Source organism: Mus musculus, chromosome 9 (genome assembly GCF_000001635.26).
Source record: "Mus musculus strain C57BL/6J chromosome 9, GRCm38.p6 C57BL/6J".
Classification (NCBI taxonomy): domain Eukaryota; kingdom Metazoa; phylum Chordata; class Mammalia; order Rodentia; family Muridae; genus Mus; species Mus musculus.
The window spans coordinates 26974138-26999620 of NC_000075.6; the positions used below are offsets into that span (position 1 = coordinate 26974138).

General features: G+C 42.5%; 1 protein-coding gene across 8 annotated transcripts; it reads right to left on the reverse strand.

Moving 5' to 3' along the window:
- Acad8 (acyl-Coenzyme A dehydrogenase family, member 8) lies at positions 1–25434 on the reverse strand. 8 transcript variants are annotated; one of them, NM_025862.2, is made up of 11 exons: positions 25257–25412; positions 18023–18123; positions 17103–17272; positions 16446–16555; positions 15983–16059; positions 11326–11463; positions 5039–5174; positions 4848–4945; positions 4174–4326; positions 3419–3521; positions 1–1623 (listed from the first exon to the last, which is right to left on the reverse strand). In NM_025862.2, the coding sequence occupies exons 1-11, from the start codon at positions 25357–25359 to the stop codon at positions 1571–1573; spliced, it is 1242 nt and encodes a 413-aa protein (NP_080138.2). In that variant the 5' UTR covers positions 25360–25412; the 3' UTR covers positions 1–1570. The 8 variants fall into 8 exon arrangements, 4 of the variants coding, with proteins under 4 accessions (NP_080138.2, XP_030100369.1, XP_006510613.1 ...); XM_030244509.1 differs by having other exon boundaries at positions 371–1623; positions 18023–18151; positions 25257–25434; XR_870536.3 differs by having other exon boundaries at positions 840–1623; positions 5039–5233; positions 25257–25409.
- Positions 25435–25483: the final 49 nt, after the last annotated feature.

Consider the following 25483-nt stretch of genomic DNA (forward strand, 5'->3'; position numbering starts at 1 on the left):
TTTTTTCAAAATGATCTTCAACTTTACTCTTTTACTTATATATTCAAAATCAAATTGAATATTCAATAGTAAATATTCAACACTGGACATATCCTTTGTATTTCCATACTTTTAGAATAAGTTTGTCATATTCTATTTTCAACAATCACCTCCCCTGCCACACACAAAATTTAATTTTTAACTGCAATGATTTTAGCTGAAATTAACTAAAAGGCAAACTTTAATGTTAATATCGGTATTCTGTCTATAACTTTAAAATTTTTGTAACAGTGTTAATTATGTTCAGTAGAGAGGCTCTGTATAACTTTATATTTATACTGAAATGTAAACTGGAGACTACTGTGATATTTTAAATTTCTTATTGTTAGTATTGGGAAACAATACACTGTGATTTATTAACTTATTTTTGATGCTGTGGAACAAACACACAAGGCAAACACTGTACCACTGATCCATAGCCTCAGCCCTATTTTGCTTTTGGAGAAAGCATTTGGTCACACTTCTTTATAAGACATCAGTGAGGTTGATTATATTACTCAGCTCAGAATACCGTAACAAAATACCACAAGTTGAGTGGTGTCACCAAGAAACTAAGTCAGAATGTCACAAACGTCATGTTTTGTTGGTCTGGGTTTTTGGTTTTTGTCTGGGGGCTGTGAGGGACATCTTGAGAAGACTGAGCCGGGCTGACTCCATGACGAGCTGTAAGATGCCACTGCAGGAGACTATACCTAATACTTAGACATTCACACATGACAAATAATGCTTTGTTTGCAAAATCATTAAAAGAATGTACTTTTTAAAAGACAAACTGCCTTAGGAGAAATTTCTAATTGTTCTAAAATCCAATTAAATATTTAATCGAATATAATATAAAATCTCAAATACAGTTTTAAGTCTTATAGTTGAAGGAGGCAGTAAAGACATAGATTTTGCTTATCAAGGGACTAATTAAATATACTTAAAAAGAGAAGGGGGCCCCAGAGGAAATAAATCCCAAATAAAAAATCCAAATATTCCAAAACAGACTTAGCCCTTGACATTTATTTCATGGTTCCTGGAGTTAAAGGTGCACCCTAACTCATTGCTTAGCAGTAGGTTCCCAAATATTTATTTCATCATGATCTGAGTACAGGAGTACTGTCCTGACATACCCCTAGTGCAGAACAGAAACCAGAAAGGGGCAGATCTGTCCACTGCCCTGGCCTCCCCAGACTTTACCTGTTTAATCAGGAAAAGCTTCATTCAAGTACCCAGACCCTAAGGACAAGAATCACCAAAATGCCCATAGTGTGGATCCAAGCCACAGCTTTGACCGCTTGTCTTTCCAGAATGAGGAAGGCAGTGTGCAGGTCTTCTTTGGGCATGGCTCCTCAGAGCAGCCCTTCTAGCTCTGCTAAGAACTCTGTTCTTGTCTCAGAACCAGCAGCGTGGCTGACAGCTCAGTCTGTTTAGAAGAGCTCAGCCCTTTGGTCTACTTCATGATTCACTTGAACTGAGCAGCCCATAGGAGCATCAAGACTGATTCCAGCTGCACACAGACTCCAGGCGAGGCTCTCCAGCTTGGGAGCTAGTCCTGAAGCAGGTTTCGAGAGATCAGCATCCTCATCACTTCATTGCTACCTGCAAGAGGAACAACAGAGTCAGCAGGGACAGAGCAGTCATAGATTTAAACAACTACGACTTCTGTAACGACAGAGAAATGGCAGCGTAAGAAATAGTTCTTACATTCATTGCCCTTTGGCTTGAGACAGGGTTTGCTGTAGCCCAGGCTGGCCTTGAACTCAATATGTAATTGAGGATAACCTTCAACTCCTGATCTTTCCTGCTTCCACCAGTGCTAGGATTACAGGTGTGCAGCACTATACCCACCAATATTTATGCCTTAAATATTTTTAGATTGTATTTATTGTGTATGCATGTGTGTGTGCTGTGTGAGTGTGCCCATGTGCATATGAAAGTCAGAAGATAATCTGCATGACTGGTTTGCTCATTCCACCATGTGAATCCCGGGAATCAAATTCAGGCCTTCAGGCTTGGCAGTAGGTACCTGTACCCATGACCCATCTTGTTGGCTCAGTGTGATAATATTTACATTTTTAAACACCTCTTCTGGTGACAAAAATGACTGTATTAAATTAAGATATAGAAGAAAAATAGTATACCTCTAATTTTTAAATTTTAATGACACTTGTAAAAAGATAGGAAAAAGTCTCAGGAGTTTAACAAAGAAAATATTTAAAAAATACATCCTGGATGAAAAACACAACATCTTTTGCTTTTTGGGTATTTTATATATTTTCAATAACATTTGTTTCTTTTATATCAGAAAACTTAAGTATAAAATAAAACATTTCCCCTGAAGGAGGGAATTGATTGCTCATTTTTAATCGTGGCGTTCAGTGCATATAGATTACAAAGTAAAGCCCTTGAGGAACCAATAATCACATGATCTCAAAGAAAACCACATCCCAACAACTTCCTTGTACAACAGTGGCATTCCCCACTCAGGAACTCTGGGAAGTCTGATTAGCACGAGAGACTTAGCCAGATAAAGATTAGAGTTCAAGTTTGGATAGAAAGCAGATCATGATTCAGACATAGGGACAGCAGGCCTCAAACCTTTCCACACCAGTGACCACAGCCTTCACTTGGCCCAGTGGAAACTCTGAGGGTGGGGCCCATAACCTGCTTTAATAAGTCCTCCAGAAATTATGGTATCCACTCAGGTATGACATGAGTCTTTTGAAGGTCTCTGTGATCCCAATAAAATACCCCTACACTGTTTCACCAAAAACCACACAGAGAAGGTACTGTCCCTCGCTCCCCAGTACTGTCACAGCCCTGGCTGCCTACCTGGCTGGAACAGAAGTTATATCTCTTCCAGACTCACCCACTGACTGCCAAGTGTAAGCCCCATCCTGTGCCTAACTAACAGCTCAGACAGTCACCCGGCAGAATGTCTGTATTACAGAAGAAAGCCACATGCCGGCAATTTTACTAAACAGTATACTAGCAATCCTGACACAGATAGCATTTAGACAATATGGCCGCTAAGCTGCTGCTCCTGGAGGACCAAGTCCTTTATGACAGAAGGAAATTGTCCCCAGTGTGCTTCTCATCAAAAGTTCTCACGTCCTAGCTTGGTTTGAGCTGCCTTTGAAATCTACAAAAAGAAATGGAGTGGCCGGATGCTTCAATCATGAGGACAAGGCAGAGGCAGGGGCTCCCAGCCTAGAGCACGTTCAAATGTAGCCACAGAGCAGTGACAAAGCAGGGCTAAGGAGAGGAAGAATGGCGAGAAAGACAGGGACCTGGCAGGACCCCGAGGAACAGCCCGCACAAAAGGACTGACATAGGCTTGGAAAAGCACAGATCTTACATCAAACAGAAGAGAGTAACTCCTGCCAAGTTTTACCTTCTAGGATCTGGTGGACCCTGGAGTCCCGCATATACTGTTGAACAGCATAGTCCTTCAGATAGCCGTAGCCCCCATGCATCTGCAAAGCCTGGTTGCAGATCTGCTGGGAGACAGGAGGACACAGATGTCTTTGGTTCCAGGAGACTGTGCACTTCTTAGCTTCCCCTCGACACTCCAAACCTCAGCTGGCAGCCTACTACAAATGAATGAGAGAAAGAACAGAGCCCAGAGGGAGCTCCAGATTCTAAGTGGTCAGACGCAAGGGCATCCTACTGAACCAGTCGATCCCTGCCAGTCAGACAGCAGAGACATTTGCTTCTTCCTTTAATGCTGTCCTACAGCCGCTCTGACTGACTGATGATAGGAAGCTCAGGTGCCACCTAGTGACAAAGTAGTCTCAATTTAGAAGCAGCTGTGTGTGTGTGAGAGACAAAAAGAACACGGTAATTAGTACTAAATTTGGGGTAGCATCACTGGGCTGTTCTGAACCTTACAAAGATGTGCCACGTCTCGAATACACCCGAAAGACAGAGCCTTACTGAAGCAGTTAATAGCACGGAGAAGGCTACGAAAGCAGCAGGAAGAGCTCCCATGTAGACCTGCCACAGATTCATCTTATCCTTAAGGCCCAAAGTGATTCCTTCAGTGCCTCAGGAGGATTATGTTCTACAGAGGAGTCATCTCCCTCCAGATCCTAAGCTAGACAGCTGCTTCCTGTCTGTCTCAGGAAGGCCAGAAGACTTATCACTTACAGCAAAGCACTCCTCTGTAGCAAAGAGCTTGGCCATGGAACACAGGGCCACTGCATCTTCCCGCTCTTCCTGCAAAGCCACTGCTGCAGTACGGATCATCAGCCGGGAAGCAACTAGCTTGGTGGCCATATCTGCCAACTGGAATTGGAGGTACTGTAGCCATAGGCAAGAATGAAAACAAAATAGGCACATGGATTTAGACATGTCATGTGGAGGTAATCTGGAACTACTGATAAGCCATCTTGAGCTGGAGAGCTGGCTCAGCAGGTAGAGGCACTTAAATATAAATAGATCAATTGAGTTCCACCCCCAGATGATCCATGGGTGACAGAAGTCACCTCTAACCTCTACATAGGCACTGTGACATGCACACATGCACCCCACCCCACAAGCACATGCATGCACACACAAAGATATCTCAAATTAGGTGCCTTTTCTAAGTACTTCAAAATTCTCTTGCCACTTCTAAAAAAGCCTACTTTGCTTGCCTTGGTATTACTGCCTCCTGAAAAAGGTGGCACAGGTACATGCAAAATATACATTCTGATTAAGATGGTAGCAAGTTCTTCACTGGATTTCATGTTCCTGTCATGCTCCCCGACTCCATTGAGAATGTGGGCCCCAGGGAAGGCATGAACAGAATACAAATGAAGTGCAGATCCTAGGTAACTTACCTGGCTTCTGGCCAAAGGTGCTCCAAACTGCTTGCGGACCTTGAGGTGTTCTTGGGTTAGGATAACTGAAGCATGAGCGGCTCCCAGAGAGCAGGATGCTGGAGAGCAAGAGTCAAGACTTCAGCTGAGCCTGAATGACAGTTGCTAGCCTCAGCCCTTGCCTTCCCTCCCCAACTCCTTTCTGGCCTCACCAACATTGATCCTTCCACCATTCAGTCCTTTCATGGCGATGAGAAAACCCTGCCCCTCGGTCCCAATCCTGTTGGCCACAGGGACAGCACAGTCTTCAAAGATCACTGCTCGGGTTGGCTGCGAGTTCCACCCCACCTGGCAAAAATCAGGGTCTTGATGGCTGCCCTATGATTCCCCAAGCAGGGAGGCCTTCCCTGTGGACAGAAGCTTGTAATGTGTAGGTTTAAGCAACATGACACTTAGGCCCATAAGAACACAAAACAAAGGAAAAAGTTCAGATGTACAGGTTTGTCAATACTTAGAAAGATGCTTATTTCAAGTGTGCAATGTTTTGTTTATTTTTTCAACATGGTCTTCGTCTCTAGTCCAGGCTGACTGCAGTGCGTTCTTCCTGCCTCAGGCTCCCAAGTGCCAGGATTACAGCCATGCCTGGCTAACACAGGCAAACATAGAGCACAAATTCACTCTGTGCACTCTGTCTATGAATACTACTCACGTCTTGTAGGATCAGGACCAGATCGGTCCTTATTTTCAGTGCCTCTGAGTACAAGTTCCATGAGAAATTATTTGGAAATTTTACTTTTAAAGGTCTTGTGAACAACAACCACATATCTCTTTCATAAGATTTGTGTCCCCAAAAGGTACCACAATGAGACAAGGTAAATGACATGCAATGTCCTGGAGAGCCCTAGTCTAACACGAAGCTGCAGTGAGATCCAGTGCTATGATGTCAACTCACAAGAGCCAATTATGCACTGTTTTTTTCTAACTCAGCATCCCATAATCTTGCAAAAGTGGCGTGAAATCAGCCACGAATGGATTGGCAAATGCCACAAATATGAGTTTTTGTTTTGTTACTCCAAGAAAATTGGCTTACTAGAACATCACTGGATATGTCAGATTAAGTTCAGAGAAACATCAGAACAGTTGAAATGTAGCCTCTGACATAGAACCTGGTTAGAATTATCTTTGGGCAAGTCACTTGACTTCTTTGGGACATTTGTTTCCTTACATAAAGTACAACTGCTGGACTAGAAAGTTAGTAGAATCTGTTAGCTAAGTCTCACTTTGATGTTTCATATATAAATAGTTAAAGCCCATCAGCTCCTCATTAAGGTACTTGGAAACTCAAAGGACCTTCAGGTTCAACAAAGCAGCCTGTGGAAACTGTGAACTACATAGAATACTCGAGTTCCCTCCAACCTAGAAATCACTGCTTTTTACATCATTTCCTAACATAAACCCTTCTAGGCAAGCATGGTGCCTGCTTACAAAACTACCACTGAAAACACATTGGCAGGAGGATCAGGCGTTCAAGGTGAGCATTCATTACAAAGCAAGTCTGAGGTCAGTCTGGGCTAAAGAGATCCAGTCTGAGAAAACCAAAACCAAATAAACTGCAACCAAATTTGCTCTCTCTTAAATTTTTGCGGTCTCTGCCCAACACCTGCAATTTCCCAGTACTGCCCAGTAAGATGGCTACCTCTGCATCTCATTCTGTCAAATCAAACACAGACACCTGAAAGCAAGAATGTGTCTGAAATCCTGACCTTAAGAATGCCTAATCATATGGAGAGAAGCTGGACCAATCCCACTAACATCAGGGACTAGACAAGGCTGCCCACTTTCTCCCTACCTAGTCAACATAGTTCTTGAAGTCCTAGCCGGAGCAATTCGACAACAAAAGGAGATCAAGGGGATACAAATTGGAAAGGAAGAAGTCAAAATATCACTATTTGCAGATGATATGATAGTATATGTAAGTGACCCTAAAAATTCCACCAGAGAACTCTTATACCTGATAAACAGCTTCATTGCAGTAACTGGATATAAAATTAACTCAAACAAATCAATGGCCTTTCTCTACACAAATGATAAATGGATTGAGAAAGAAATTAGGGAAACAACACCCTTCACAATAGTCACAAATAATATAAAATACCTTGGTATGATTCTAACTAAGAAAGTGAAAGATCTGTATGACAAGAACTTCAAATCTCTGAAGAAAGAAATCGAGAAGATCTCAGAAGATGGAAAGATCTCCCATGCTCATAATAATATACTCAAAATGGCTATCTTGCCTAAGGCAATCTACAGATCCAATGCAATCCCCATCAAAATTCCAACTCAATTCTTCACTGAGTTAGAAAGGGCAATTTGTAAATTCATCTGGAATAACAAAAAAATCTAGGATAGCAAAAACTATTCTCAACAATTAAAGAACCTCTGGTGGAATCATGCCTGACCTAAAGCTGTACTACAGAGCAATTGTGATCAAAACTGCATGGTACTGGTATAGCGACAGACAGGTAGACCAATGGAATAGAATTGAAAACTCAGAAATGAACCCACACACCTATGGTCACTTGATCTTTGACAAGGGAGATAAAACCATCCAGTGGAAAAAAGACAGCATTTTCAACAAATGGTGCTGGCACAACTGGCGGTTATCATGCAGAAGAATGCGAATTGATCCATTCTTATCTCCTTGTACAAAGCTCAAGTCTAAGTGGATCAAAGAACTCCACATAAAACCAGAGACACTGAAACTTATAGAGGAGAAAGTGGGGAAAAGCCTCGAAGATATGGGCACAGGGGAAAAATTCCTAAGCAGAACAGAATGGCCTGTGCTGTAAGAAATAGAATCGACAAATGGGACCTCATAAAATTGCAAAGCTTCTATAGGGCAAAAGATACTGTCAATAAGACAAAAAGGCCACCAACAGATTGGGAAAGAATTTTTACCAATCCTAAATCTGATAGGGGACTAATATCCAACATATAAAAAGAGCTCAAGAAGCTGGACTCCAGAAATCCAAATAACCCCAATAAAAAATGGGGCTCAGAGCTTAACAAAGAATTCTCACCTGAGGAATACTGAAGGGCTGAGAAGCACTTGAAAAAATGTTCAACATCCTTAATCATCAGGGAAATGCAAATCAAAACAACCCTGAGATTCCACCTCACACTAGTCAGAATGGCTAAGATCAAAAATTCAGGTGACAGCAGATGCTGGCGAGGATGTGGAGAAAGAGGAACACTCCTCCATTGTTGGTGGGATTGCAAGCTTGTACAACCACTCTGGAAATCAGTCTGGTGGTTCTTCAGAAAATTGGACATAGTACTACCGGTAATTCCAGCAATACCTCTCCTGGGCATATATCCAGAAGATGTTCCAACTGGTAATAAGGACACATGCTCTACTATGTTCATAGCAGCCTTATTTATAATAGCCAGAAGCTGTAAAGAACCCAGATGTCCCTCAACAGAGGAATGGATACAGAAAATGTGGTACATTTACACAATGGAGTACTGCTCAGCTATTAAAAACAGTGAATTTATGAAATTCTTGGGCGAATGGATGTATCTGGAGGATATCATCCTGAGTGAGGTAACCCTATCACAAAAGAAGTCACTTGATATGTACTCACTGATAAGCAGATATTAACCCAGAAACCGAGAATACCAAGATACAATTTCCAAAAAAAAAAAGAAAATCAAGAAAGAAGACCAACGTGTGGATACTTCATTCCTCCCTAGAATATGGAATAAAATATCCATGGAAGAAGTTGCAGAGACAAAGTTTGCAGCTAAGATGAAAGGATGGACCATACTGCCCTACCTGGGGGTCCATCCCATAATCAGCCACCAAATGCAAACACTATTGCATACGGCAGCAAGGTTTTGCTGAAGGGACCCTTATATAGCTTTCTCTCATGAGGCTTTGCCAGTACCTGGCAAACACAGAAGTGGATGCTCACAGTCATCTATAGGATGGAACACAGGGCCTCCAATGTAGAAGCTAGAGAAAGTACCCAAGAGCTGAAGGAGTCTGCAACCCTATAGGTGGAACAACAATATGAACTAATCAGTACCCCCAGAGCTCATGTCTCTAGCTACATATGTAGCAGAAGATGGCCTAGTCGGCCATCATTGGGAAGAGAGGCCCCTTGGTCTTGCAAACTTTATATGCCCCAGTACAGGGGAACACCAGGACCAAGAAGTGGGAGTGAGTGGGTAGGGGAGCAGGGCAGGGGGAGGGTATAGGGGACTTTTGGGATAGCATTTGAAATGTAAATGAAGAAAATATCTAATAAAAAAATTTAAAAAATAAAATTAAAAAAAAAAAAGAATGTCTAATCATTTTGGGCAGTGGTGGTCCATGCCTTTAATCCTAGTACTAGGGAGGCAGAGGGAGGTGGAGCTCTGAGTTGGAGGTCAGGTTGATCTACAGAATGAGTTCCAGGGCAGTTAGAGCTATGCAGGGAAACCCTGTCTAGAAAAAAAATTCTAATCATTAAAGAAACAAACTTCAAATTGCTGCTGCATTCTCACACCTGTGATGTCTTTATTTTAAGAAAGTATCTTCATGATTCAGTGGGTAAAATACCTGTTATACAAGCAAATGGGCCTCAGTTTACATCCCTAGTCCCCAAATAGAAAGCCAGGTGTTACTACACAAACATCTGCAACTGCTTTGTGTCTGTACGTGTGTGTAAATGGAGCATGAAAAGAAGGAGATTCCTGGGGCTCATTGCCCAGCCAGACCAGCTAATTCATGTTGTTAGATTCAGTTAGAGATTGTCTCAGAGAGAGAGAGAGAGAGAGAGAGAGAGAGAGAGAGAGAGAGAGAGAGAACACTTTGAATCTTAATAACCCCCACAGACTCATATCTAAATCTTGGTCAGTAGTAGTTGGATTAAGAGATGTGGCCTTGGTGGAGGAGGTGTGTCACTGGGGGGTTGGCCCTGAAGTTCTAAAAGCCTAGGTCATTCCTAGTTAGCCCTCTCTTTGCCTCTTGCCTTTGGACTAGTCATGGACTCTAACCCCTCTGGAACTGTGAGCCCCAAATGAAATGCTTTCTTTTAAAAATTGTCTTGGCTGTGGTGACTCCTCACAGCAATAGAAAAGCACTAAGACAACACCAAAGCTAATCTCAGACTCCAGATGCAGGTACACGAGCATGCACACGTGCCCACACACCAGCAATCTACTTTCTGTCCCTATGTGGAAAGAACTATTCTAACATCCCAGGAAAGCTGTAGGGGCCAGGGGAGAGGGCAAAGGAGGTGTGTAAGCCTTGACTCTGGTGCAGCCCAGTCCTGCTCAGACCTTTTACTCCTCTGCACACTGCTCTCACTTTCAGACCTCCATTCTTCCATAGAACTAAATCGAAGAAAAGGAAATAGCTATCCTCCTGGAAAGTTAATACAAAGTGGGAGGCTAAATACTCTCAAAACTATTGTTAACAGCCTAACCGAAAGAATTCAGCTCCTTCCCTCTTAGTGTGACCCTACCTATACACAATTTATTTATTTATTTATTTATTTTTTGCTTCTGTAGATAGGCAAACATTTTTTGTTGTTATTGTAAGTTTGGGTGTGTATGTATTACAAGTAGCCCAAGCAGGGCTAGGACTTGTGATCTTAGCCCCAGATTTCAGAATGCTAGATGTGTACACCACCATGCCCAGCTATAGAGATTTTATACAGATAAAGCTGTGTGTGATTTTAAGTCCAAACAGGGCCAGGAATGACTAAGGGTTCTGCATCCTCCCAGAAGACAGCACTAGCTTTGAACACTGAGTCATCTAATAAACGCCTGCTATGCTACAAAAGTGCAGACCCACAACCCATTGGCAACTGTGAGGGCCAGAAAGCATCATAAAGAACAATGAGGAAGCCCCAGGAGATTTGGAGGAATTCAAGGGTTATTTTACACCTGCCTTATATCCAAAAGTCCTGATCTAAGGGCAACAACTGTACTCCTGTTTTGATCACCTAAAAAACCCTCAATGCGTCTTAAATTATCAGCAATTACATTATTACATGTTTCCTATTCACAGCCTGCATGTAGGATTTAAGTGAAATTATCCTCACCTACATAGTGAGAATAGCCAGGTTCACATAGTAAGACCCTGCCTTAAAACAGTAAAAATAAAATTAAAGAAGACCCTGACCAAAGCATAAGGTGAACACCTGAGGAGGCTAGCAAGCATCATCTCCTCTCCAATACCTGCATATAAACACATAGCACAGACATACCAAGAGGAAAATAAACACAGCACAAAAGCAGGCACAGAAAAAAAGAGAATTTAAATAGTCAGCAGTTTCTGAAACCAGCTGGCAAACTTGTCATTTCCCCAGGAAGCTGTTTCTTTAGCAGTGACTTCTGTTTTGCTACATACCTACTCATAAACCTTCTGTAAAAAAAAAAGGGCAGGAGTTGGTCTAGCACATGGCAGAGACCCTTATCTGGAGTTGCTTACAGTTGAGTAGACACTCACCTTCTTCTCCTTCTTGCCAAAGCTGAGACCAGGGGTTCCTTTCTCAACAACTATGCAGGAGATACCTTTGGCGCCAGACTCACCAGTTCGGCACATGACCACATAGATGTCTGACTCACCTCCCCCACTGATGAAGGCCTGTGGGCACAAAGAGGGTATAAAAGAGTCAGAAAATGCATGAGATTTTTAAGCCTGGCATCTGGATAAAACACTGGAACACTCCCAACAACAGAACAAAGGCGTAATGCAGAAGGTGGGGTAAAGGGCACTTGCTCTGGCAATATTTATAAAATCAGGGATTTAGCTGATAACAATACAAAGGAGGGCGCACCTCCCACACTAAGTAAGCCTCCTACTCAGACCTCTTCTACTCTATCTGCGCGCCCTCCTGAGGTTTCTCCAATCCCCTGCCCTCCTCATTGCCATATCCCAGGCACCAACTCAGGTGTGAACTTCATGCTGGACCAGAGGCCACACCAGCCACAAGAACTCCAGATGGCTTCCTGAAGTCCTCCTTCATTCTCTTGGTGCTCCCACCCCAAGCACTATCCCCAAAGTTCCCTTTCTCTAACCCTAGAGGACAAGCCCTCCTAACAAGATAAGATAAGATAAGGTAAGAGGTTACTCAAGGACTGCTAAGTCAAGACAGATAAAAAGAAATTAAAGACGTATAATTCAATGAAAATGAATGTACAACATACTCAAACTTACAGGACACAATGAAAGAACTGCTAAGAAGAAAGTTTTTATCACTTAAGTACCTACATGAAGAAATTGGAGGGGCTAGACAGATGGCTCAGCGGTTAAGAGCATTGGTTGCTCTTCTAGAGGAACTGAGTTCAATTCCCAGCTCCCATGTAGCAGGTCACAACCATATATAAAGGGATCTGATGTCATGTTCTGGCATACAGGTGTACATGCAGATAGAGTACTCATACACATAAAATAAACAAATCTTAAAAAAGAAAAAAATTGGAGAGATTTCATACTAGCAACTTAACAGCTAGAAATTTCTAGAACAAAAAGAAACAAATACACCCAAGAGAAATAGACAGCAGGAAATCAAACCAAGGGCTGAAATCAATAAAATAGAAACAAACAAACAACATCAAAATAAACAGTTGGTTATTTGAGAAGATCAACAAGACAGACAAACCCTTACTCAAACTAACTAAAAGAAGGACAGAGAAAATCCAGATTAACAAATCAGAAATGAAAAGGGGCACAACAACAGACACCAAGGGAATTTAAAGAATCATTAGGTAATTATATTAAAAACCTGTACTGGACAGACAGTGGTGGCGCACTTGGGAGGCAGAGTCAGGTGGATTTCCGAGTTCGAAGCTAGCCTGGTCTACAGAGTGAGTACCAGGACAGCCAAGGCTACACCGAGAAACCCTGTCTCTAAAAACCAAAAAAAGAAAGAAAGAAAGAAAGAAAGAAAGAAAGAAAGAAAGAGAGAGAGAGAGAGAGAGAGAGAGAGAGAGAGAGAGAAAGAAAGAAAGAAAGAGAGAAAAGAAAAGAAAAGAAAAGAAAAGAGAAAAAAAAACCCTGTACTCTACAAAATTGAAATTTTTAAAAGGGATAATTTTCTAGATGATACCACTTACCAATACTCTTCAAATTCTTTCATAAAATAGAAAGACACATTACATTCTTAAAGCTAGCTACTAAGGTCTGTTCCCTACTTCCTCTTGAGGCTGACTACCAAGATCCAGTCCAGGAATAAAAGCCCCTTTGGTTTGCCTAATTAAAATGCCCAATTAAAATTAAATTAAACACCTCATCTGTGGTAGTTTGAAAAGCCCCACAGACTTGTGTCTTTGAATGGTTGGCCTATAGGGAATGGCTCTGTTAGGAGGTGTGGCCTTATTGGAGGATGTGTGACCTTATTGGAGGATGTGTGGCCTTGTTAGAGGAAATGTGTCACTGTGGAAGCAGACTTTGAGGTCCTACATGTGTAAGCTACACCCAGTACGACACACACAGTATTGCCTTGCTGCCTGCAGATATAGAACGCTCAGCTCCTTCTTCAGCACCATGTCTGCCTTCTTTCCCCTTATACCTTTATAAACTGCCATTTTCTTACGTGCCATGTATGTCTCCTCTCCATCCAGAGGCAGTCCTCTGTCCTCTGGACAAATGTTCCTCCTCCCTCTCCCTTGCTTCCTTGTTCCTTATCCCCTATCCTTCTGGTGCAAATAGATCTTTGTGCTGGAAACCTGGTCTTGGAATTCCCGAGCTTATATTTTTCCTGACACTGATAGTATACATACGCAACTCAAAAATTCTCCCTGGAAACTCATGTAGCTGATAAACACCTTCAGCAAAGTGGCTGGATAGAAGATTAACTCAAGAACAAACAAACAAACAAACAATTCAGCAGCCCTCCCAGATACAAATGGCATATGGACTGAGGGAAAAAAAAATCAGAGAAAAAAATACCCTTCACAATAGCCACAAACAATATGAAATATCTTTGGGTAACCCTAACCATGCAAGTGAAATACTTATATGACAAAAACTTTCAGTGTTTGAAGAAACTGAAGAAGATATCAGAAGGTGGAAAGATCTCTCCTGCTCATGGATCAGTAGAATTAGCATAGTAACTATCCTACCAAAAGCAATCTACAGACTCAAAGCAATCCCCATCAAAATTACAACACAATTCTTTATAGACCTGAAGAATCATATTCAACCTCATATAGAAAAAAAAAAAAAAAAAACCTCAGGATAGCTAAAACAATCCTGAATAATAAAAAAACATCTGGAGGTATCACCATCCCTGATTCCAAGCTGTATTACAGAGTTATAGTAATAAAAACTGCATGGTATTGGCACAAACCAGACAGGCTCATCAATGGAATCAAACTGAAGATCAAGACATAAATCCACACACATGGAAACCTGATTCTTTATAAAGAAGCCAGAAATACATAATAAAAAAATAAATAAAAACTTCAACAAATGGTGCTGGTCTAACTGGATTTCTGCATGTAGAAAAATGTAATAGATCCATATTTATCACCCTGCACAAAACTCAAGTCCAAATGGATCAATGAACTCAACATAAAATCATATAAACTGAACCTAACAGAAGAGAAAGTAGGGAATAGCCTTGAACACGTTGGCAACAGAGACAACTTTCTAAACAGAACACCAACAGCACAGGCACTAAGATCAATAATTAATAAATGGGATCTCATGAAACTGAAAAGCTTCTATAAGGCAAAAGACACCATCAAAAGGACAAAACAGCACCCTACAAAATGGAAAAGAATTTTCATTAACTCCACATCGAACACAGGGCTAATTTCCAAAGTATATAAAGAATTCAAGAGGGATGGTGAGATGGCTCAGCAGGTAAGAGCACTGACTGCTCTTCTAAAGGTCCTGAGTTCAAATCCCAGCAACCACATGGTGGCTCACAACCACCCATAAAGAGATCTGATGCCCTCTTCTGGTGTGTCTGAAGACAGCTTACAGTGTACTTATTTATAATAATAAATAAATCTTTGGGCCGGAGCGAGCAGGGATGGTGAGAGCAGGGTTGACCAGAGCAAACAGAGGTCCTGAATTCAGGAGGAGAGGATGCATAGATCTTCCCAGGAAGGGAAAATAGAATAGATTTTGTGGGGACAGGTCAGGATGGGGGTTGGGGGCACTTGGGGGTGAAAGGATATGAAAACCTAGTGCAGTGAAAACTCCCTGGAATCTACAAGAGTTACTCTAGTGAGGACTTCTAGTAATGAGGACTAGAACTGTCCACCTTCTGTAACCAGGCAAGGTTTCCAATGGTGGAACTGGAACAACAACATAATCACAAAACTTTCAACCTATAATATGTCCTGTGTGCAAGATATGCTGGGGTAATGGTGGCCCAGAACTTGAGAGAGAGAGAGAGAGAGAGAGAGAGAGAGAGAGAAGTCAATGAAATGATTGACTCCTAATGATATTCTACTATACCCACAGATTGGTGCCTTGCCCAATCATCATCAGAGAAACCTCCTCTGGAAGCCGATGGGGGGAGTACATGCAGAAACCCACAGACAGACATTAGGCAGAGCTAGAGGAAGGACTGTAGGAGCCAAAGGTGATGAGGACACCAGGAGAACATGGCCCACAGAATCAAGTAAGCTGGGCTCATAGGGGCTCACGGAGACTGAAGTGCCGATCAGGAAGCCTATATGGATCTATGCTACATCCTCTGCAAATATGATATAGTTATTTAGCTTGGGGGTCTTGTGGGATTCCTAACAGTAGGAGTGAGGGTGGCTCTGACTTTTCCCTGCTCTTGGGACCCTTTCCTCCTAATGAGTTCCCTCCTCCAGCCTTGACAGGAGGGTTTGTACCTACTCTTTTTACATCTTGTTATGCTGTGCTCAGCTGATTGCCTGCCTGTTCTTCTCTGATGGAGAAAAGGACAAGGGGATCTAGGGCAGAGGGGAGATGGCAGTGGTTTGGGGGAGAAGATGGAACAGAACTGGGAGGAGTGGACGGAGGGGAGGAATGTGGTCCGATGTACTGAGGTAAGAGTGAGCAGCTCTTTCCAATGCAAACTGCTACGAAGAAATTGTAACTGAGACTCAAGGAACTGAGGGATGTTAGGAGGCATGTGGGAACAGCCTCAAGTTGCTCTGAGAACACACACTCTTACCTTGGAACCATTGAGGATGTAATGATCTCCTTGTTGTTTAGCTGAGGTCAGAAGAGATGCAGCATCACTCCCACTGCCTGAGACAGGGGTCAAAGGGGAACAGATGGAAGGAAGTCAGTGATGTCACAGGAGCTTGGCACAGTCCCACATCTTAGAAGGTCTTCCTAAGAGTCTATCGTGTATTGCTTTAAAACCCACACAACCAAGAAATTCTCATGCTGGGTAAAAACTGCTTGCACCAAGAAGTCCACTACCTCTCTACCAAAGCAGCCAACGGTAGTCTGCAGCCTGGAGGAACTCTAACCTAAAGGCCCTGGTCCAAAGACAAGTACCCTGACTATTCCACAACCAAACTGCATTGTAAACCATATTATGTGTCAAGAGATGAGGATGCTCGGTCAATGATCACACAGGTCCCACTTAGCTCCTTGTTAGGTCTCACTTGCAGGGAGGACAAACGCACCTGGTTCAGTGAGGCAGTAGGAAGCAAACTTCTCCATGGTACAGAGCGGTGGGCAAAATTTGTGCCTCTGTTCCTCATTTCCAAAGCTATCAATCATCCAGGCACACATGCTGATAGGTACACCAAGAAGAAAAGCCATGGACAGAAGTAAAGACAGACAAGAAGATTGGGGTGGGGGGTGGGGGGTGGGGAGAGAAACAAAGGACAGCAAGGCAGAATGGAAGCAGGAGAGAGTGGGAAGGGGAAAGAGACAAATGAGATGACGCAACTTGAAAGGAAGGGGCTGGTCTAAAAACATCCCTGGAACCTATACCAGAGGCCCAGGGGCTTCTCAGACAAGTAAGTCCTAAAAATCAGAGACAAATGTACTTCCTCTTACTTTCTCAAATTACGGGAGGTCTCAGCTATAGACTGAGGACAACTAGAGAAGTCTGCTGGTGCCAAAACTGAAATGTGAGAGAACCAATTCTTTAAGTACTGCCATAGAAGGCAACAGAATCAAATCCAACAGGCAGCAACAGACCTACTGCGTACCAATAACAGTTTAGTTTCCCAAGGACAATCAGCCCACCATGACTCATCTTTTTCTCAGTGAAGTTTCCCTACCACCCTGTATGAGCACAGCCCTTCACCATGCTTTTAGACACGGATGCTCACTTGTGGATGCTTATATAGGCAGTGGTGCTGGTGCAGCCTGTGGCCAAGGCTTCAAAGATGACAGAAGTATCAAGGCGAGACAGTCCAGATCCACCCACATCTGTTCGCACATAGACCCCCCCAAATCCCAGCTGTGCAGCCTTCCGCATCACATCCACAGGGAACAGCTCCTGCATAGCAAAGAGAGGAAGTGGTCAGAGACCAGTTCTGAGACAGGTGTTCCTTTAGAGGGGACAATGAAGAATGCCCTTGCTATTTTATAGTAGCACCAATTAACAAATGTTTGCCAATTTTTTTTCTATAGAAATGCTTTAATTTTAGGTACGTCTAAATGTCTGTCCAATTAAATAAGAAAAGGGCCGTCTCAGTACATCCGGGATGGCCTCCAAGAAAGGAGTCATTTACTGTCCTAGTCAGTAATGAAACAGAATGACCAAAAGCAACTTGGAGAGGAAAGGGTTACTTCACTCATGCTTCCATGTAACAGCTCACCATCAAAAGCAGTGAGGACAGAACCTCAAGGGGCCGGAAACCTGGAGGGAGGAGCTGATGCAGAAGCCATGGAGGAGTGCTGCTTACTGCCTTGCTCAGTTTGCTTTCTTTTAGAACCAAGAACTACCAGTCCAGAGGTGACCCACCCACAATTGGCTCCCTCATAAATCACTAATTAAGAAAATGCCCTACAGGCTTGACTATAGCCCCATCTTGCGGAAACATTTTCTCATTTGAGGCTCCCTCCTCTCTGATGATTCCAGCTTGTGTTAAGCTCACATAAAACTATCCAGCACATCTATCACCGATCTCCACACTTGCAGTGGAGTTGGTGGGTAGAAGGCAGGCACTAAGCGGTGAGGACTGTAGAGAGGTAAGTCATTGTATACAGCATTTGTTGGAACATCTAGCCATGAGAACACTCTTACCTTCTGATCCCACTCCGCCATATTGGGAGCCATTTCCCGAGCTGCAAAGTCAAAGGCCACTTTCTGAAATCCTTTCTGTTCTTCATTTAGCCCCAAGGAAGCTGTGAACAGGACCAGACATATTCAATTCTAGGATGGAAATGAGAGAAGAGTTTCACTCATAAGGAGTGCCTCAAAGCTAAGAGTGGACCTACTAAAGCATTTCCTAGACACATCCTAGTAGAGAATGGAGCCACCTACTAAGTGTTTCATTGTTTTTGTTTTTGAGATAGGGTCTTATAATCTAGTCCAGGCTGGCCTTGGACTCCTGACCATCCTGCCTCTGCTATCCTAGTGCTAAGCTAGGATCATTACCAGTTTCCCAGGTGGAGAAGTGATCTTTCTAGCACTTACCCATAGTATCCTAAGATAAAACATAGCTACTCCCAGACATCTGTTCCTTGGTTCCTTGGTAAGACAGACTTATAAGTAGATAGGTAGAGGCCTCAGGGAACACAACAGGAAAAACCAGGATGCATAAAACACTATCTAGCCACAAAACACTCCTATCTTCTATCCCACTCTGCCATATTGTGAAACATTTCTGGGAAGAGCAAGATACATAAGGATACCAACTCACCAAACTCCATCACCATTCCTTTCAAAACAGGGATTTCATTTATTTATTTATTTATTTATTCTGTGTGTGTCTGTGTCTGTGTGTGTGTGTATGTACACACATGCCTGTGTTGCATATGGAGGTCAGAGGACAAGTTTTAAACATGGGGGCTGAACTCATGTCATCAGGCTCAGTGGCAGGTCCCATTACCTCACTAAGTCATCTTGCTTCTTTTAATTCCAAGTAGGTCAACTGTTGTTTTCAAAATTGTTTCACTCTTCCTCCTCATAAATCCCCCCCCCCCGCTTTTTTTTTCCTTTAAACGAAGGGCGGTGATACAACCCAAAGCAAAGTGTTGCTTAGTTGAGGTACCTGTTCAAGTTCAGCATCACAAAACAAAACCAAAAAAAAAAAAAAAAAAAAAAGAAAGTAAAAAAAAAAAAAGCAGTTGCTCTCGTGTGCCGTGTTTTCGGATGGGCTGCAGTTGCTCTCGTGTGCCGTGTTTTCGGATGCGCTGTCCTAGTTTTTCTGCAAACATTCCTTGGAAAAATTCCCATCCTCTCTGCATATTTGGCAGCAGCCACTGTTTCCACCAACATGTTCACTTTATAACATCGATTAAGAAATCATAATCTGTATACGTTGGCTTAATTTCCTACCAAGGCTGCAATGGAATAATATGGGCATACAACATGTGGATAACACTGATTTAAAACAAAAACAAAACCTTTCGTATGTTGAAACACAGTTAAGTTGAATTCTTAGAAAGTTTCCTGTCTTAACTACTATGATATGACTCAGTACCTGCTTCATTTCTTGGACTGAGAAAAATGAAACTTGAAAGAATGACCTGTAAAGTCATGATGTTAAATAGGATAGACGGATGGGAAATTTTTCTAGAAACTCCTAAAATGTACAAAGACTCCATTGTAACAGAATCTCTGCAGAGGAAATGGTGGGAGACGCTACCTACCTATACATCATAAGTAACCTGGTCCCCTAGCAGTAAAGCACAGAATTGAATTTTTACAAATATTCTCAAAGGTAAGGTAAACATTCAGTAAGGATGGTAGGATTGAATTGGAAAACAAGAGTGTCACGAAAGCCTAGAGTATTTTCCATATTTTTTAAGATAAAGCAGATTTCCAGAGACAAGGCAGACACTAAAAACAATGAACTTAGGCAACACTGTGAAAAAGTAATGACTTTTTAAGACGGGAAAAGAAGACAGAATGAATTCCAGAAGCCAGAGCACTGAAGCAGAACCAGCAACTCATAGATGATTGCACAGGCCTATACTATTCCCATTCCTTTCTCTTCTACTGTGAGAACCACTGCCTCGGGTGTGCTGGTGCAAAGCAAAGGAAAGAATGAGTGCATACCGACTACACTTGGAGGTCCAGTAAAAATCAGGATACAGTGATGGCTCAGGTGGGGGGAGGGGCAGGCCCTTCAATGCTAAAACTTTGGTCATTACAATGCTAACAGATCCTAAAGAAAAGCTATGAGGAAGAGATGGGGCACATCTGAGGTGGTATAGATATAGACTTAAAGGAAAAGTGCAAGCCATAATGACAATAATTTGCTTTGGTGCCTGTTGGCTATGCAAGGCTCTTCCCATAGCACATAGTGAGGTTGACAAAGTTTGTTCCTCTGGGGAACATCTGGGCATCACTCTTAGTTAAAAGGGAATCCTAGCATGGTGGTGCACACCTTCAATCCCATCATCTAGGAATCCTCTCTCTGAGTCTGAGGCCAATGTGGTCTACATACAATTCCAGAATATTCAAGGCTACATAGTAAGGCTCTGCCTCAAAAGCATATGAGGGGTAGAAGGGATGTAATCAAGGTGGGGAGGGTTGTGAGGATTCTAGCAAAGTCTTCCCTAAAAGACCTACAATAGAAACCTGAAGGGACCACTCTTAGGAATATTGAGTGGGACAATATAATTCACGGTTTTCTTACTGGGGCAAGTGTCAGGCTATTTTTTATGTTTTTTTTTTGTTTTGTTTTGTTTTTTTTTTTTTTTTTTGTACAAGTGCTGCTGCTCCAGATGGTAGTTAAAAGCTTATGTACAAAAGAATTGGGAGGATGCAGCTGAGTGGTGGGCCTTGTCTAGCGTGCCTAAGGCCCTGGATTAAACTCACAACTGTAGAAAAAAACAAAACAAAACAAAAACAAAAACTAAAAGCAAAAAGCAACCATGCAGTAAATTCACTATTTAAACAACAAACAATATGCACCTGAGCCATACTTCCCTGGTAGGAACCTGTCCAGCCACAGCGGTTCCCGAAGTTTGAACACCAGTACCACTGTACCCAACAAATATTTATCGAGCATCAACTGTGTGGCAGTGCTGGTGTTACTAAGATGAACATAGTACACATGAAGACACGAACATGTGTGCACAGACATGCACACACTCTTACATGGTAATAATTCAAAGACCTTAAACCATAAAGAAGGGCTGCTAAGTTTTATTTCTATCAAGAGTTCAATACAGAGTCTTTGCTTTTAGCTTTTGAGACAGTCTTACTCTATAGTTCCAGCTGGCCTGCAATTTATTACATAGTTCAGGTGGCCTTAAACTTGAGGTAAGACTACTCCTAAGATTCCCAAATGCTAGGATTACAGGTATGAGTCACTATGTCCAGTTTTAATATGTATTAATAAATCTTTATTTTATTACAACAAAGTAAAAGGCTTCTTCCTAAGACAAACAGTTCAGCCAACCAAAGACTTAAAAGTTTTAGGATTTCCTTTTCAGAAGAGTAGTTTTATGTAAGTTATATGTAGTCAGTATATAGTAAATACAACGTAGCCACAAATTCTTCTTATATAGCAATTACATTTGATATTCAGAAAAGGAAATGATGGATAGCAAGTTAAATAATGAACTGAAGCCAGTACAATGTCATGTTTATAATCCCAGGACTAGAGAGATGTCTGAGGATCATGAATTCAAGGTCCATCTGCACTACACAGCAAATCTCAGAACAGGCTGGGGTACACAGTGACACCCTGACTCTAAAATGCAAACAACAACAAGCGTAAACTACATTGTCTAAGCAAAAACACACCAATTGTCAGAAAACAATAAAACCCTAAGGGCAGAGTTCAAAGCATGAACACAAGCGTCCAAAAAAGTGTGAGCCTCGGTAGACAAGCAGAACAGGTAGCTATGGGCAGGTAGGTGTGTCAAAGCACTGGGAAGCTGACAAAGGAGAACTGCAAGTGTCAGGCCAGTCTGAGGCAACATGGAGAGACACTGTCTTAGGAGCAAAAACTAACAATAACAACAAAGAACTTGCAAAAAACACCACTAGACCAAGGGAAATTAGAAAAGTCTTTATTACTAACAAAAGGTAGTGTCCCCAAAACCTTTAAATAACATCAAGATCTTCAAATGTAATAAAGCCAGAGAGACAACGGCCCTGAGAATCCAGGTATTCAAGGAGTACCTGACAGCTGCAGCAAACCAAGCTGTTGAGCTCTGGCTCAGGAGTAGTGGTACACACCTAATTCCAGCACGTGGGGACAGAGGCAGGAGACAGGAGGACCTGTGTTTGAGGCCAGCCTGGTCTACATACTGAGTTCCAGGACAGCTGTGTAGAGAGACCCTATCTAAAAAAAATAATGATTAAAAAATTAAAACATAAAATAATTATTTCAGAGACTCGGTGACTTTTCTAAATTTAGTGTTACAGCCCACTATGAAGTGAGGCTGCATCTCTTAAATTATTTAACCTTAAAATATGCAATGAGCAGCCAGACATGTGGCTCATGCTTCAAGTTTAAAATAAGTATATCGAGAACTACAAAGTTCCAGGCCAGCTTGAACTACCAAGTGAGACAATAAAAAAAAAAAAAAATCCCCAACAAAAAAATCAAAACAAACCAACAAAACAATTTATAGCTGTGGGTAGTAGTCATCAATCAGTTTTGTAGTGCTGAGATTAAATCTAGAACCTTGCATAGGCTCAAGTGAGCCACCACTAAATCCTGAGATTTGGTCTGTTGCTGTGTACTGTTGTAGAAACCTGCTTCCCTGGCATTACTTTCCTGGCATAATTGTAGCCATTCTGCTTCAGGACTGTCAGCCATCTCATATTGCTGGTATAAGAAGAAAAGAAAAGAAAAGAAAGAAAAAGAAAAAAGAGAAAAAACAGCCTGACTATAGATACAGAAAAATAGTTTGGCTCACAGCAAGGTCAGGCTGACCACATATCCTTTTATGAGACTGTCTTAGGGTTTTATTGCTGTGAAGCCAAGACAACTCATTTAAGAGGTAACATTGCATTTGTTTCAGAGGTTTAGTTCATTATCATCATGGCGGGAAGCATGGCAGTGTCCATGCAGACAAGGTGTTGGAGACGGAGCTAAGAGTTCTACTTCTTGCTCTAAAGGCAACAAGGAAAAGACTGACTCTTCCACACTGGGTGGAGCTAGAACACTTCCTTCAATAAGGCCACACCTTCTACCAGTAGCACCTCCCATTGGCCTAGTGTATTCAAACTACCACAGAGACTTAGGACTCTTTTGGGGAAGTCTCTAGCCATGGTCTTCACTCAGAGCCACGCTAGATTTACCAACTGTAGCCTTCATTCAGAGCCAAGCCAGATAAAGGTTAGTCAAGATTATTGTCTAAAGTACTAAAAACCTTGAGAAAAGGCCAACCACCCTGCACCTGCATCTGCTTAGTTTGTTATTGTCCACCCCCCCCCCCCATAAAGTGACCCTGGACAATGCACAAGAATGCAGCTTTCAGCTCTTGCCCTAATCAATCAGTCTTTACATGTGTGTTCAATAATCTATCCCTGTCTGGCTGGGATTGGTGTTTGTGTGGTTTGTAGGGTGACTCCTGGCCTCCAATGCTGCAATGCTAAATTATGTATCCCAAGGTCACGTTGCCTCAAGAGAATTCTCTCACCTATGCCAGCTTTTGTTGTGCAAACCTTGCACCTTAATTTAAAGCTATTGGTTGAATAAAGATGTCTACAGCCTATAGCTGGGTAGAAGAGAGGTAGGCGGAGCTTCAGTTCCCAGGGTTCCCAGGGTTGGTGTTTGAGGCACAGATGAAGAGGGGGAGAGAGGGAGCCAGGAGAGAAAGGAAGAAAACCTATGGCCATAATATTTATTAAGGTCTCGTGTCATTTATTTGGGAACTAAATGACCTAAGGTGGGTAAGAAACCCCCAATGAATGCTTACTACACAGCTAAGCACCCCAGCCCACCCACTATCGTGGCACACAAATCTACAAGTAGAAAAGTATCTTGAACAACTCAAAAATAATTTTTTGTTGTTAAGACAGGATCTCATGTAGTCCAGGTTGGCCTTCATCTTTGTATGTAACTTGAGGCTGGACCCTGATCCTCCAGCCTCCTCATCACAAGTGCTGGAATTAGAGTCATATGCCATGGCAGGTCTGGCAGGCCGAGTCAATACTGGGGTTGGAACCCAGGGCTGCATGAATGAAAACATTAGGCAAGCATTCAAGCTGACTGAGCTAGATCCCCAACTCCAACACTTCGTTAAAAACAGTGAAAGAGAGCAAGCTGAACTCTGGTGGTACAGCCAAGGCTTGGGAGATAGGCACCAGTGATCTCTCCTGAGTTTAAGGCCAGCCTGGTCTACAAAGCTAGCTCCAGAAGTGTCACAGTTGCACAAATAAAGCCTGTCTCACACATCTTAGTTGCCCAGGTCAAAACAACAATCAATAACGTAAATCTGTTACTGGGACAGACTCTTTCCTAACTTTAGTACCAAACCACGCTACTTTGTTTACCCAATTTTAGGTGCCTAAGTAGGGCAGTAACTCTTAAAACTGGTTTTCTACAAAAAACAAAACAAAAACAAACAAACAAAAAACCAGTCTATGCCTCCATGTACTTTATAACTCTGTTCTCAATTTTCAAAGCCATAAGGCCATAAATAATAGATTCTTATTTAAAATAAAATTTAGAATTATTTTAAAAACTGTTTCAGAAGAAAAGGTGGTTCTGGTTTTTAGTTTGGTATTTAAAGTGATTGACAAATCTAAATATTTGGCTTGGTTTGCATGGGTGGCAAACACTCCCAGTTACATGCAAGTTTTCTGCCAGGTTTTTAAACAATCAGTTTGTAATCTCAGATAGGGTTTCTCAATTGCGGTTATCTTTCTTTTTCCTGCAGCAGTTTCTACAGTATGAGTGTTTTTACGAAATCTATACTTGTGAGCAAAACATACGGTATAACCTGGAGCTTTTCAACTATCTCTACCAGCGCTCATATACTTAGCTCTTTCTACCTTGGAAATCTATTGCCAAAGTCACACGTTCCTTCGTCTTTGAAAAGCATTGGCGGGGTCGGGGGACAGGCAACTGGACTGGACTGAGCGCTGGTCACAGGGACCATTAAGAGCTGGTCCCGAGAGTAGATCCTGAGTTATGGGAGGAAGCCAGTTCGTGAAACAGGACTGGTCGGGGAGAGAGAAGTGGGTCCCAGACGGGCAGAGTCAGAGGATGAAGTGAGTCCGTCAAGGGACCCGAGAGGGATCGGTGTCAGGCGAAGCCCGAGAGCCACCAAAGCGCTGGGAACTCGGGCGGGCACAGATGCCCACCGAAGACCCACTCTCCCCTCGCCTAGATGAGCCTTACGATCGATGCAGAAGGTGATGCTCCGGTGGTGGGTCTGAGCCAGGGACTTGAGTGCCGCGCGCAGACAGCCAAAGCGCCTGTATCCGGACCGCAACATCGCCATGTAAACTTCGAATCTCAGACCCCAGGCCTCTTAGCCCAGGCCAGAACTAGCCGTTCCCGCCCCGCCCCCCTGATACTCTGGGAGTTGTAGTCCATTAAGCCCTTGAAGCGCGGGCTCCAATAGG

Bases quoted from the DNA above. Each gene is read 5' to 3' on its own strand.
- Acad8 (NM_025862.2), bottom strand. From the start codon at position 25,359: ATGGCGATGTTGCGGTCCGGATACAGGCGCTTTGGCTGTCTGCGCGCG. The intron at 11,464-15,982 runs GTAAGAGTGTGT...TTGTGCCCACAG, and splicing joins ACATCCTCAATGGTTCCAAG to GCCTTCATCAGTGGGGGAGG. The intron at 4,946-5,038 runs GTGAGGCCAGAA...CTTGCTCTCCAG, and splicing joins TGGTGGAAGGATCAATGTTG to CATCCTGCTCTCTGGGAGCC.